The following is a 15,677-nucleotide window of genomic DNA, read 5'->3' on the forward strand; positions in this document are numbered from 1 at the left end:
AACCAAAATTGTTGGAAATTAGGCCTAATTGGTGGGCAAAAAAATAGGAGGATGGATTAGTCTACTTATCGCTCCCTTTTGGAGTCCTCAAAAGATTTTATAGGAAAGTTGGGATGGACATAAACGCTGGATGACTGAGAGAAAGTAAGAAGAAGAGTGAGTTTCATCATGATGATGGCTGCCATTCCCACCCTGTCCTGAAATATCAGGAACCAGCATGACACCGTTGTGCCTCCTTCATCCTAATCCTGAGAGAGGTTCTGATCAAACTGGCCCAGAGAAAGGGAGCCAGATGACATTGCCACCTCCAGTAACTCTGGCTAAAGCCCGAATGTTACCTGGGATGCGAGACTGTCAACCTCCCTCACTCCCGTTGTGTGTCCTTTTCCTTCTCCTCCTTATTTCATCTTTTTCCTCTCTCTCTCCTTTTTCCTTCTGTTTAATAAGAGCTGGATTAGCTGGTCAAGACTGTATTTCACAACACTCCTGTAAGCCTGTGGCCAGAAAGAGGCAGCTAAAAGCAATTTCCTGAACATCCCAATGCTAGTAAAAGTTTATCAGGTCTCAGAGTGGCTGGTAAGGCCATGTGCTGTGGCCTTTGTTTTTTCCAGCAGTGAGATTACAAGCAAAAATTGACATCAGGGACAGAAGTTGAATTTTCTATCTTTGCTATTCCTCTCTCTTCCCTCTTGTGTGTGTTTGTCTTGTTTTGTTTTTTAGAAAATGGGATCAGACTTTAACAGCAACAACAACAGTTCCAGCCACTCTGAAGTAACTTCTTTTTTTCTGCAAAAGGACAGTTACGATTTCTATCATCCTGAAGACTTTCAACATGGGTTTTTCTTTCTAAAAATTCTCTACAGTTAAAGGGAACAAGAGAGGTCATTAAATGAAAGCTTTAATACTTTACATTCCAAATGTTGTTAACAGTCCTCCCTCCCTTTTTTTTGTGTGTGTGTGTGTATCTTTAATGGTGTATTTGCCATGGTACTAAGCAGGCTTAGGTCTCTGTATACCAAACCCTGAACCTTGCCTGAAACTGTTTAATATTGGACTGTTTCAGGGTATATTGACATCTTTGTCCCATATATTTCATCAAAATTAACACAACAGAACCTCGCTTCCCATTACTGAACAATTATGTAAGAACTCTGCAGGAGAATCCTTGTGGAATTTATTCCCCTGGATTTTATTGCAAGTGCGGTTAATGTGGTCTACAGTTCTTGGCGTACTTTTAACAATTATTTAAATGTTTTCCTTGAAAATGTTTCCTTTTTAATAACTTTATATTTCTTTTACCCATTAGGAACAATATCAGACTATTCTTTGTATTTTCCATTGTGTAGTGAATTTGCAGACAATACCAGCTGATGTGGAGGAAGCCTTACTTACCCGGGCCATTAAAGCTTTCACTAAGGCAAGTAGCAACTCGCCCACAAAATTGTGATTGTGTTGTAGATTATTGAGGATGAAGTAATAGTCTTAGTCAAAAATTTTAGTAATTCATTAATAGTTATTATACTGACACTTATCTGCTTCAAGGTGTAAAAGTGTTGTTGTAGCAAATCCTTCCCAAAGCACAGAAAAATATTCCACACAGGTCAACTGTGGGTGTTGAGTATTGAATGGAGTGAAAATAGTGCCTTCAATCACTATTTTGTTATTCTCTGGCTTCGTTTTTATGTCTTGCTAGGCCACTTCCACTGGATAGAAGTTGAAGTTAGACTATTTCAAACTGGAAATAAAGCGCACACTTTTAACTGTGAAGATAATTCGCCTTCTTTTGTTTGAGTCTCCCTCAGTACTAGGGTGGAGGTTTACATGGCTAAGACTATCTCCGGACTTTAAAATCTGCCCTGCTTTTGAGGCAGCTATAGCTGTGAAGGATGGACATGTTAAATATATTTTTTGTTTAGGAGAGTCACATATTACAGACAAATGTTCAATTTACAAATCCTTTTCTGAGCACATGCAGAGAGCTTATGCCATGTTTGTTTAAAAATGTTTGATGCAAAAGTCAAATCAACGAAGAGCTTTTTGTACTCTCGAGGTTCTTCTTGAAAGCAATCTGCTGCTTTAAAATCAGTGTATGTTAGTGTTTCTGTTATCAGAAACACTATTTTGGGACCTAACAGGACTTCTGGTTCTAAGAGATCTTGTGCTTCTCAGAAATATGCTAAGCCGTCTCTTCGGTTCTTTCTGTGTCATTCAGCAACTGCTGTTGCCCTTGGTAGGAGAAAGCATAGATCTTCCAACTGTGTTCAACTCCTCAGTATTGGCCAAGAAGAGATCTGAGATTCATCACGCTGATGTTTTCAAACTGCCTCCTTCCAAAACTAATTGGTGCCATGAATCTTCAAGGGCTGCGGAATATTACTCTGCTTCTTCGGTATCATGTTGTCTCTCTCTGGCAACCGATACCTCTTTCTTAGTACTAACGTGATTGGTACCATCTGCCACAGATTTTTTTAGTATTGCATATTAAGAAGATCCCATGTATTGAGACTTCCATACTGATACTGTTGAGATTGGTTCTTCCCACCTTGGTACCCATTCCTCTCTTAATGCAGGTGGCTTTCACGAATTCTCCAACCACAGCGATCACTGCAGAACCACAATCTCCTCACTTAGATATTTCTCCAGTATCAACAGAATCTACGTCCTTTATGCTACTGGAACCAAAGATACTGATTATGAAAACCTCCCTGTGACCATCATCTGTGGTACCAATATCTACTTCTCAGAGATTGGGGTCTGGATCTCTGCAGCCTGTTAAAACTCCTCAGAGATCCATACCACTTCTGGAGGAGTTCTACTTCTCTGCCTCTTTGTCTCATTACAGTAGAAGCCCTTCTTCTAGATTCTTATCTCTTTTTCCTAGGCTGGCTCCTGAATGAGACTCAAGAAGGAGTCCTTCTCATCATGGATCCCATACTTTTGGTATTTCATCCCATATTGTGGCATTGTATGCCTTTCTCATATGAGATGCAGTCTTGGCCATAGTAGTCAGGGTGGAAGCATCACCATTTTCCTGCTCTTTATTCATCCAGATCTGGGTCTAGAATTAGATCACCATCTCCTGACGAACCATCTAAGATAGCCCAAATATGTAACCAGGAGCTTGTCTAGCAATTTGAACAAAAACCTCATACTGAGGAGTAAGATCTTATGGAGGAACATGAGTATCAGCTGATTCCTTTGGCTTTTCATCTTCCTCATCAGATGAAGCTGTACCACGATCTGCTCTTTCCACAGTCAATTTCAAGGTCTTTCACAACCTTCTTAAAAGATAGCAGAGATCTTAGATACTCCTTGAAGTTGTTCAGGAAACGTCTCACAAGTTATCCAGCAATTTGCATCTGGTTTCCCAGGGTTGATTGGTTTGGGAAAATGATGAGGCTATCCTTGAGTCAGTTAAAGATATGTGGCAGGCTCCTGCATCTAAAAGAGCAGATCTTAAATATCAAGTTGCCCTAGGGGTTTGAATATTTCTCAACCCCTGGCCCCGGGTCTTTAGTAGTAGTAGTAGTGCTCATGAAAACTTCAAGCAGCCTGGTCTTCCTAAAACTGCATCTAGGGTTGAGAGCATAATCTCTCACAGTTGAACAAAAAACTTCTTCAGGACATCAGGGACAAATCAAAAGCAGTAGCTTTGGAAGGACGACAGCTGACAAGTGTCTTTGGAGGCTTCTGACACTGCAGCTAGGACAATGACTACTGCAGTAACTATATGCAGAACATTCTGGCTGCAACAGTAAGAAATTCCAAAAGAGTTTCACATCATAGGAACATAAGAACAGCCATACTAGATCAGACCAATGGTCCGTCTAGCCCAGCGCTAGATGCTTCAGAGGGAATGAACAGAACAGGGCAGTTTCGAGTGATTGGTCCCATGTTGTCCAATACCAGCTTCTGGCAGTTGGAAGTTTAAGGACACTCGGAGCATTGGGTTGTGGGTGATTGAGGACTTTCCTTTTGAGGGCCACAATCTTTTCATCCTGAAGACTGATTAGGTGCTTCATGCACTGAAGAACTTGAGAGCAACCTTTTGATTTTTGGCCTCTGTGTTGCATACCAGAGGAAGAAGCAAACAAAACCTCTGACCTTCTCAAAACAGAGATTTCCATTGTCTTATTCATATCAGCAAAGAATTTCTGAATTGTACAAGGAAAAAAAACTCTTATAAGAAAAGAAAAGCCCTCCATCTCCTATTAATGTGCATTCATCATATGACCAAAGGCTACAGGTTTGATGCCTGGGTCAAGAGTTGTGGGCTAGTTTGTTGAGGATCTATGCCCTTTCTCCCCTCTTTTTCTTTGGCAATTGCCTTGTTTGCAGATGGATGGGCTTCAATTAATACCAACCAGTGGGTCTTAGAAGTTATCTAGCAAGAGTATTCAATTCAGCCCCAGTCTGTGCCAACTCTGCACTCTCTTCCCTGTCTCTTTTCAGGGACACTTAACACAATAGTCTGGTGCAGGAGGAGATGGATACTCTTCAAGGTGTGATTGAGATGATGCCTTTAGGGTTGTGTGGCAAGGGATTCTATTCTCACTGCTTCCTCATTCCAACAAAGAAAGGAGAGTGGTATTCTATATTAGATCTCAGAGGGCCCAACAAACTCATCGGGAGCTTCAAATCTCAGATGACCACCTTTTTCTTCAGTAATTCCTTCTCTGGATCCCATGAACTGGTTTGCAACTCCTGACCTGCAGGATTCTTACTCCCATGTGGCAATCCATCCAGCTCTCAGGAAGCTTCTTCATTTCATGGTCAGTGGACATTATTGCTGGATCAGAGTCCTCCCTTTCAGTCTCTCAGCAGCTCTGAGTGTGTTTGCCAAATGCTTTTCAGTGGGAGCAGCTGGCCAGAGGAGACAAGACATTCACATGTATCCCTATCTCATTGACTTTTTATGGCTTTTGGTAGCAAATCTAAAGGTCATGCTGTTTCCTCTGAGGCTCCTGAAGTGGATTTCAGACTATATGAAGATATCCTATGCGTTGAATAAACTACCCCTTCCTTCTAGAGTTACGAGGCATACTTTTATTAGAGCTCAGTCTACATCTGTAACTTGTTTCAGGGGAATCCCTGTTTCTGAGATTTGTAGGGCAGCTGCTTGGAGTTCTGTTCATACATTTACCAATCAGTGCTTCATTGTGGTAGCCTCTAAATCAGATACTCAATTTGGCAAGGCTATCCTACAGATATTTTAAATAGGACTATCCCTCACCTTCTTTGAGAGGTAACTGTTAGCCACTCACCTATAGTGGGAACTATGTGGACAAATGCTTGAAGAAGGAGGTTACTTAACTGACAGTAACTGGAGTTTAAAGTGCGTTTTTCCCCCCATAGTTCCCACAACCCACTCACTTTCCCCCCAGATAGTGTCTATTAGTGAAGGAACTGAGTGGTGGTTAGGGCTGCTTTGCTCTTTATACTCTCAGAGGGGCACAACTGAAACTTCTGGCTAAAAGATTCTTGGCTTGTATGCATGGGGCATGCAAATCTACAATGAGATCTGTACAGACAAAAGCATAGTAAATTTCAGTTACTGTAATGTTAAGTCACCTCTCATTGTGTTTTGGCAGGCCTCAAGCAAAAACCAGGTAGAATATTCATTTTCTGCTCTTACTTTTTCCTTGGTCGTATGTCAGTCTCCCTTAGGGGAAGTTAAGCTTCACTAATAAGGCTGGCATCACTGTTTGATTTGGTTTGGATCCCCCCCCTCCCCGATAAGTCTTCCCGTTTTAGTAATTAAGATTAACATTGTCCTCAACTTTATCTAAACTAACTAAGATGCTTTTTTCCGGCCATGACCTAGTGATTATGGAAGAGTTGTGTATGTTGTTCCTGTCATCAATTAGGGCAGTGCCTGCAAATTATCTAAGTATCTCTGAAGGAATATTTGGTAATATTGTAGTTTTACAAATGAAAGTCATTTGCACTAACTATAGAAACTATAGCCCCAGTATTTCCGAGCCTCAGTGTGTATAATATATAGAATAGAAACCTGTTCTGGTCAGATCAAAATATGGTTTAGGTGAAATAAGATTAGAAAAGGAGTAACAATGTACATTTGTTAAGCCCACACACCATGAACAGTAAAGCTAGCAGTGTGCACAGAACTCTGCATTTAGTGGGTCAGATCCTCAGCTGGGGTAACTTGATGTATCTCCATTGTCAAATACTGGTTATTTTTTGTAGGGCCCATCCTTCCTATGCTAGTTATCATGGAGGGCAGAGGAAACATGTGCAACATGTGAAATCTATAAATATTACTGTTTTGTCCCCTTGGCCAGGAACTAAGGCTTGCACACCATTACCTGTAGGTCATCCAAGAACTGTGCACATAGATTTATCTTGTCTCCGATCTGCCTCCCAGATTCACCATTTTCAACTAGACCAGGGGTAGGCAACCTATGGCACGTGCAAGCTGGTTTTCAGTGTCACTCATGCTGCCCGGGTCCTGGCCACTGGGCTGGGTGGCTCTGCATTTTAATTTAATTTTAAATGAAGCTTCTTAAACATTTTAAAAACTTTACATACAACAATAATTTAGGTATATATTGCAGACTTATAGAAAGAGACCTTCTAAAAATGTTAAAATATATTACTGGCATGCGAAACCTTAAATCAGAGTGAATAAATGAAGCCTCGGCACACCCCTTCTGAAAGGTTGCTGATCCCTGAACTAGACCCTGGATAGTATGGTTTCATAACCCATGCTCTCAAACACTCCATGTGCTGCAACAGCCATCTGAACTCCCCTCACATGAAGGAGAAAGTCGTGCCAATTAATAGAACCTCAAATTGTGTTCGTTTGTGCAATGTTCTCTTGCAGGTTTGGGTGGAGTGAAAGAATCCAGAGCCTAACAATTTCTCCCAATCTTCCATGTCCATGGAACTAGAATTCTGCTGGGTAGGGACACAAAGGGGAACATGTAGCAGAAGTGAAGTCCCCTCCCCTGTTCCATGGATGCATGGTCTTCATCCACATACACAGGTGGTGGGGAGCATGGGATATATACATATAAACAAGTGATTATAAAAGCAGACGTAAAGCTTTGTCAAGGTTAAATTTAGTCATATGGTGGGTTCTGGTGATGGTGAACTCAGAGCATCTTTCCTCTGATAAAGTATTTGAAATAATTTGAAAAGAAGGATCATATCTAACGCACAACCATGCTTCCACTAGTAGCCATTCAGACTGTAGACATCAGCGTGACATCTCTCCTCCTACCTCTTTTATTTCTAACCGCCATTTTGTTTTAACCTTTCAGTAGGTAGAACTGAAGTACTCTGCAATAGTTTTGTTCAGACCTGTGGGGATTTATGAAAAATACCTATTTCCTGGTTTAAAATAAGTATATGAAAATGCATCTGGTACTTTGTATTTTAAAATATGTATTATTTAGTGTTTTCTGTCTGTATTGTGCCACGTCATACAGTACTGTAAAACATTAAAATTAATTTCTCCCTTTTCCCAGATGCGTTTGGATTCTGAAAATGGACCACAGGTTTACAACACTCTGAGAAAAATATTTAAACAAATACTGGAAGCAAAAAGAAAGGAGGCCAAAAAAGAAACAGATAACCTCTCTTGATGTTTACACAGTTATGCTGGGGACTTCAGTGGTCCTGTCAAATTATCTTTCATTTACCAGCTACAGTATTTTGTGCTAATTGGCATGTATTGACCAAATTTTAGTTTTAGTTAAAGAACTTTTTTTTAAAAAAGGGAGCTGTAGTGAGCCTTATTCCATTTACAGATTTAAAAAGTTGATATTTTAATGAGCTGCTACTGTGTGATTGTACTGTAGCATTTGGTTTGAAGCAATATGCTTTTATATTGTGAACTCTGTTTTAAAACTGTATTTATTGATTTAGAAGTCTCATCAATAAGCTATATTTTTTTATGTTAAACAGTTGCCACAAAGTCAGTGCCATGTTATACAGTTATTTAATGTATTAATATTTATGTATTAATGTTTACATTAATATTTCATTTTACTTTACAGTGCATAAATACTGACAGCATTCTGATTTATTGGGTTCTTTGGAAATCTTAAAATAAGAGTAGTTGTAGTAGTAAACAAATTTGTAGGAAAAAAATTCTTTATAAATAGGCTGTAGTAAATCACCACATGTCTTAATGTTGTTTTCTTGTGTCAAAAAAAAAACAACCAACCCTAACAAGCATTTAACTTTTCAGTGTATGTTGCTTATTTACCAACTTTTATATATTTTTAGGTATTTTAATATAAAAGATTTCTGAAATTATTTTATTTTTAATGGAAAGTTGAATGTATGTGAAGGTGCTTGAAAGGAAAGAGTAATCTTTTCCAACTGGCTAGAGAAACCTGCAGATGTTTGAAAAGTTATTTAAATTTGAAACTTTATTCAAAGGCCTCATTTTTTATTCACGCTGAGTCATAACTTACATGAGTAACCTATAAAAATTAAACCAGTGAAAACCTTAAATGTAAAAAGTGTATTGCAGATGCTAAAGTATTATGTTGCTTTTTTGTCTATTTATTTCATTAAAGACATCTATGTATACTCCAAAGAACAATTTCTGTTTATGGATTAGGATTCAGGCTGGTTCCCCAATTTGCAGGGTTACAGCTCATATGGTAAGATAAGCTTAAAAAAATCCTTTCCTGTTCTAAAATATTTAGCTATACAACACCATCAGTGATTGCATATATTCAGTTAAAAATAGGAGTGTTTGCTATGTTCATAATTTATAAATGGTAACTGCATGATAACTCCATAAACCAAATTCAAAGCCAAGCAAATCAGTTCCTGACTTTATAGAATGATCTTAAAATGTGTACATGTGAAAGTAAAATAGTGTATATGAATCACACCCAAAAAACGTTGTAAACTAAAACTCTAGAAAATCACCAGTTAAGGCAACACTAACATCCAGATTACGCTCAGTTCATATGCCTTTATCATCCATATATAATACCCAAGTGCATTCACAGGTTTCACAGCTCCACAAGAAATTCATTTCAACTTCCAGCATTCAAAAACCTATAAAGTACAGATCCAATTCCTCAGTATCACATGCCTAGCCTTCATTCCAGACTCAGAATGGTTTAGGTTGTAGTAACAAATTAGTTATTTAAACTTAAATGTCTATTAAGTTTAAGTTTAAATAAGTCTATTCAACTTATGTTCATTACTATCAGAGGAGTAGCTGTGTTAGTCTGTTCATTAGCTATATTAACCTTTCTAAGATTAAGGTTAAGGTTAGGCACGTGTTTGAGGAACCAGATGTGTGCACTGTGATTAACTGTATGGTGGATGCAGGCTTGCTGGCCACACCCAGAGGATGGTTGGAGGAGTGTGGCTAATTACCACTGTGCCCCCTACTGAAGGCCCCAGGAGTGAATTGTAGAGGCTGTGGATGGAGGAAGTGCAAGTATGGTTATTGTCTGCCCATGGCAGAAATGGAAGAGATGAGATGGAGGACACATTTTGGGGAAGTAGGGCTCTCTTTGGGGACATGGGGAGGGAATCATACAGGAGCAGGAATCGGGTGGAACAAGAGGGAGGACAGGTGCTGGGAAGCAAGGTTCAGTCAGTTGGCACAGGAGGCAGGGCGGCTCCAGGCACCAGCCCAGCAAGCAGCTGCTTGGGGCAGCCAACAGTGAGGGGCGGCACGTCCAGGTCTTCGGTGGCATTTCGGTGGTGAGTCCCTCATTCCCTCTCGGAGCAAAGGACCTGCCACCGAATTGCTGCCGAAGACTGAAGCGGCGGCGGTAGAACTGCAGATAGCAAGTGTGGCTTTTTTTTTCTTTTTGCTGCTTGGGGCAGCAAAAACCCTGGAGCCAGCCCTGACAGGAGGAGAAGGGGAGGGGGCTTTAGTAATGTGGCATAACAGGGTAACTGATGAGGGAGCGTTAGGGCCCCGTACCATGAGCACAGTAAGAGTGACACTGTGTCAGGAAGGATATGCAGCGAGCATGGCTCTGGTAGGTGAGCCTTTGGGTTGAGGGGAGCATAGTTCTGAAGAGAGAGGGCATACTGTGCACCAGCACAAGCCCATGCAAATCTCAGACTGAGCAAAGACCTGTATGAGTACAAGCGGGTTACATTTCTAAATGTTTACCTGTTTGAAAATGTGTGCTTGCCCTGAATGTTATGTGGACTCTGCTGTTGGGGAGAAGGGAGGCAGGCAGAATGTAGGGGTGGGAACATGATACAGTAGGAATAATGGGGGAAAGGGCAGCTGCAGATGGACAGTGGCAGAGATTAAGGTGGGGGGTGGGAGCTGTAGAAGAATTGACATCATTTGATGGTGCATTGGAGATTATGAAGTAGCAGAATTGGCGTGTGGGGGGAAGGCTTGGGACAGTGGTGGGATTTGAGACGACCAAGGGGTCATGAGCTAATAGGAGTACAGCTAGTTCACTGACCAAAGCTCTGCTTCTGAGCTACGCAGCCAGCCAGCCCTAGAACAGAGCTGCTAAGAGGCTTGTCAGCTAATTAGCCCAGGGAGCAGCTCAGCCTGTGTTGCATCTCCTGTTCTAGTATTGGGCCATCCTCAATCCTATCCCTTTCCCTGTGACTTCAAGGAGGTAGCAGAATCATGCAGCATTTTCTAAAAGGTTAATTTACTGACCATTTTACAGCCCATTTTGTGGAACCCAATTTCAATACCTGCCTTGAGGTGAAGCTTTGTGGTGATAGGAGATTTTGTTGGTCAGGTGGAGGGAGACAAACATGAGATTATTAGACAAATATATTAAAATGATCCAATTTTTAGGTCCTTAATTTTCAGAACTGATCATAGTTGCCCAATAAGACAACAGTGAAAACGTAGAAAGTATAACCCTTCTGCTAGCAATGAGGCAGCAATGAGGGCCAGGTTCAAATAGCTAGGAGTCCTTCGTAAAATGAACAAACACCACCGGCTTGAGCCCTTACCCACAATTTTTAGAATCACTAACTACCGTCCCTCTGTGCTCTTAACAGGCAGTACTTTCCCATTTACAAGCACTGAGTCTAAGATGAAACAAGGAAAATGTTATTAGTGGGAAAGAGGACACAGCATCAACTTGGGAAAACACAGCAACACTACATGTAACTAAATGACAAATGAAGCACTTCCCAATGGTAACTCTGTCTATTGGACACTCACACTGGGTGAGGAAAGATGACCAACTAACATTTACTCTATCTGTTAAATGTTACCTCCCCTTCCCCCATATGTTAAATGCCACTCATGGTTTGGTGTCAGTGGATATCATAGTTGCAGAGTCCTGAGGTGCATCTGAGCGGACTTGTCTCCAGTCTCTTGGGAAGTGTTGCCTGGTCCTGAGGCTCATCCACATAGACTGATTTCAGTTTTAGTTAGTGGTGGGTTGAAGGGACCTCACTGGAGTTCAAAAAGCCTTCTCTAACTTGTACTCAGTCAAGGAGCCACCTTTGCATTATCTCCAGTTACAAAGCTCTCTGTAATGGCTCTTGTAATGAAATCCTCAGTCTACATCATGTTTTACCTAAAAAATTCCTCTCTAAAAACAGAATTCTCTAGAAAGGAAAAGCAGAAGCACATAGGACTTCTGAACAGAAGCCTTGATCATGGCTAAACTTTTTGTTCCCCCAACTTACAACAATAATAATTTTTTTTAAAAAGATTTCTATTTTCCTTTTGAAATCAGTTCCATTACCCTAACAATTCTGACTTTGTTTACAGTGATGGTCACTCTCAAAATGTTACTAGAGGTATGCTGGGTAGAAACCATATGCAAATGAAGGTCTTGCTCTGTAGCTATCCTTCCTCCTGTTCATTAGCAGATGGGCACAGAGACTGACTTACTCCCGCATCAGGCCACAAGGCTACAAAGCACGTCTGTGTGGTGGTGGGGGGGCTTATTTACAAGGTGGCTTGAAATATGAGGTATAATCAGATGCTAAATGGCTGCAACACTCCATAATGCAGTGGAAGTGACTGCTAAGTGGGACAGGTTTAGGGCTTGCAAAGTTGTGATTTTAAAACTAGCTACTAGGAAATCTCCTGACCCCAGTCAGCCAATGAGATCATCTTAGTTTTCACCTGTGTGATAAAGGAGATGCCTGGCTCTTTAAACCTTATAGCAGCGTGGGCCCCTTTGGGGTCGCCCTCCCCAGGGGACATATGCAGGAAAGCAGGCACGTGCTACCCTGCTTCGCTTTGAGGTGCCCTCAGCTCAGAGTGCCCCAGAATGCACAACAGGGCCTGGAGCCAGCAAGGGAAGTTGCCTAAGCCCTACCCAGTGTGGATCTTCCCAGCAGCCTGAGAAGCATTGTGGTGAAGGACCACCCACCCCCTTCCCTGAGTCCTGGGTTGAGGCTGGGGAAATGTGAAGACCTTGAGAGGGGGTTGGGCTGGGCAGCTCCCTCCCCTCTCCTGGCTCTGTGTGTGTGTGTGTGTGTGTGTGAGTGTGAGTGAGAGAGAGAAAGAGAGAGAGAAAGAGAGACAAGCCCCTAATGGCTCCCTCAGCCCTGATGAGGGGCTGAAGGGAAGGGGCCCAAAGTATCACACAGTCAGTATGCGGCTATGAAGATGAGACTACAAATAGGTACAAGGGAGGTCAAAGTGAATTGGTTTTGGTTGCTGGGAGTTTTTGTGTGCGTGTTGGCTTTGGGCACTGAGGTGCAGAGGGTCATCTGTGTGTGAGAGAGAGAGAGAGAGTTGGGTCTCCGGGAGTGAGTCTGGGCATGCATGGTGCAGTTGAATATGTTTTGGGGTCCTGGAATGAGCTTGAGGCGGGGAGAGTTGACTAGTTTATGGTGTCTCGGGTGGATTGTGGGAGGAAGAAGTAGCATTGCTTCCAGTCACCTGGCTTCCTGGGAGCTGATTGGATTTTTGATTGCTGATGTGTATTGGGGGCAAGAGGTTTTGCGGGAGGTGAATGGGTTTGGGTTGCTGGGATGCATTGACAAGAGACGGTGAATTGATTTAGTTACTGAGGTGCATGCCGGGGCGCTGAATTGCTCTTGGTCACAAGGGTTGCAGAGGGGAGGGCAATTGAATTGCTTTTGGTTGCCGGGAAGCACTGACATGATTTGGTCACTCCGGTGCACTGTGGGAGGAACTGAGCTGATTTTGGTTGGAGGGAGGTTGTGGGGGGCACAGCTGAGGTGATTTTGGTCACTTGAGTGCAGCTGTGTGGGAGCGCTGAGGTGATTTTGGTCAGTGGGCAGGAGGTTGAATTGGTTTGGGTGCCTGGTAGGGCAGCTTCCAGGAGGTTTTTCACAGTCTCCCTTTTCTCATGCTAGTGTGCTGGGAGGTAGTTAACACACATTCCCTCCATCTCAATGTGCCTACTGGGAAGTTCTTCATGCTCCCCACCCCCCAGCACTCAGAGAGGGATATGGGAATGTGATGATGTTCTCTTGCCAAGATGTGTGTGCATGGTGTGGATGAGGATTTGGGAGATCCAGCCAAACCAAGTAGTCTCTGACAAGACAGCTGGGATTCTGTACAGGAATTGAGGTGCCCAAGAAAGCTAGAACTGACGCATGCTGATGTCATGGCCATAAAGCAGCCAATCCATCTTTAAACTTTTTGTGTGTTTCAGGTTAGGGTGACCAGATGTCCCAATTTTATAGGGACAGTCCTGATTTTGGGTTTTTTTTCTTATATAGGCACCTATTACCCCCCACCCCTGTCCCAATTTTTCACATTTGCTGTGTGGTCACCCTATTTGAGGCCTGTATTGATGGTTATATTGTTGGTTGGAGGAGGGGAGAAAAATAGTTACTGTTGCCCTCCTGGGAGATGCTTTTCTTGTTTGATGTAGAACCACTGGTTCTTAATAACTATCACATACTAAGGCAATTTAGGATGTTGAGGAGAAAGTGACAGAAAAATATTTAGATTTCAATTTCTCAATTTATTTTATATATGGATTTTCAATATGGGAGAATGGTGATGTTGGAGCTGATTTCCTTTAGGAAGGCAGCTTGTAAAAACCTACATTGGAACTTGGCTAAGACACCTAAGATAACACCTCTGCACTTGAGAAAAAGTACAAAATGGATCATTCAGGAGCACAAGTGATGAGCCTTTACTTATGAAGAAGGCAGCAAAAGCGAACCTTATTTGAAGAACACATTTCCCTTGCTACTTCCTTTATTCAGCTCCACATGTCTCTTGTGAGCAGAGTGCTGCTCTAGGGAATATTGTTGAATTTTTACACTTGTCTTTTCCAAGATGTCCATCCCCCTACCTACAAAATAGCATGTGAATGCAAAGCTGAGCCTGCACTATGCCTCAGATATGAAGTCTGCTTGTTCACACCCTGGACCTGTCAAAATGCTACGTGTGTGTCTACGTGCCTCTTGGGCGGGAGAAGAATGATTTTGCTTAGGTCTCATGTATAATTCTGAGGTGTGTTGTGAGATTTAGTTAGCCGATGTTTATGAAGCCCTTCGAAGGTGAACATTGTTGTGATATGTGCTTTTTCCTTGTGCTTTGTTGTTACCAGCAGCTCAGCAAGAGCACAAAAAAAGGGAATGAAGTACAGATGGATCTGCTGATGCCCCAACTTCCCCAGTTTACTGCAACGTTCACAGTTGTAATGCAGTGGGAACCATGGGGAGTGAATGAGCTCAGGCATCCTTACAAATTCAGCACACGTATGTAGGGAGGGTGTATGATGAAAAGGGCAAACTCTCCAGTAGCCGAGCAAAACACAGAAAAGCCAGAGACGGAGGAAAACAAGTTCTATTATATTCCAGTACAGTACAAGACGCAAGACACTAATTGCACCAGGAAGCTCACAGTATATCAGCTATAAATAAAACTTTTCCATTGCAGATCCTGTCACCAATTATATGGGGTCTCACAGGAGAGATTCCTTTTTGATGGACATGCAGCCCAATGGTACAAGATCTCACAGGAAATGTTTTCAGTAGATGAAGCTATGACTGGTTGTACGGGGACTTACAGGAGCTTAATTGGGACTGAGGAAAAAGTACAGAGAGAATGTGGAGGAGGACATGGGAGACGTCATCTAGGTGAGGGAAGCTGTGGGGTTAATCCTTACAGTAGAAGATAGGAGCAGATGATGAGGAAAGTGGGGAGAGAGAATTTTCTAAAATTGATCTTACTGCTACCTGGGATCTGAGATGCAGCTGTTCTAGCATAAACCCAGATCAAAACAGCTGGTGATGAGGAAATCAGTCTTCAGCGGTTCTGCACCTTAAAAAAAGAAATGGAAAGGCACGTGTAATATTATAATCCTCCCATAGGAATGATGACTCTTGTAGCCAGGCACTGTTATTTAATATTTCCTTGAAATTTTAAAATGCATGGGGCAGTGTGAAGAAAACACATCAGACATGGGGTGGTCACTGACCTTTTCTAGACTTTAGCCTATAACTATCTATAGCTGAAGCCTGTCTGACAGCTGTCGTCATCTTTATCAGATAGGACACCATCTGCAGCATGAGATATAACACTAGATAATACCACCCTGACATTGTGTGTTAAGCTGTGAGCGGGGAGGAGGGTAAGGAGGGTAACTTACTTTCATTACAGAATGTATAATGATCTCACAGCAATCTGTAATGGTTGTTGCATAAGGAGGAGGTACACATCTGCAGTGTGAGTATGGCATAAGAAGGTGGAGCTCAATAAAATGTGAATGCCAATGTGAAGCTCCCCTCCAACC

General features: G+C 42.0%; 1 protein-coding gene across 5 annotated transcripts in view; it reads left to right on the plus strand.

Moving 5' to 3' along the window:
* PTPDC1 (protein tyrosine phosphatase domain containing 1) overlaps positions 1-8,554 on the plus strand; it is a 44,917-nt gene extending 36,363 nt beyond the window's left edge. For 3 of the 5 annotated variants that reach the window (XM_050957770.1, XM_050957771.1, XM_050957768.1), the window contains one exon: positions 1,307-4,191. In XM_050957770.1, the coding sequence (XP_050813727.1) occupies positions 1,307-1,447 (141 nt within the window). In that variant the 3' untranslated portion in view covers positions 1,448-4,191. Of the gene's footprint in view, positions 1-1,306; positions 4,192-7,490 lie in introns of those variants that run through there. The other 2 variants (XM_050957773.1, XM_050957772.1) reach the window with 1 other exon arrangement.
* Positions 8,555-15,677: the final 7,123 nt, after the last annotated feature.

Source organism: Gopherus flavomarginatus, chromosome 6 (genome assembly GCF_025201925.1).
Source record: "Gopherus flavomarginatus isolate rGopFla2 chromosome 6, rGopFla2.mat.asm, whole genome shotgun sequence".
In the NCBI taxonomy this organism is placed as follows: domain Eukaryota; kingdom Metazoa; phylum Chordata; order Testudines; family Testudinidae; genus Gopherus; species Gopherus flavomarginatus.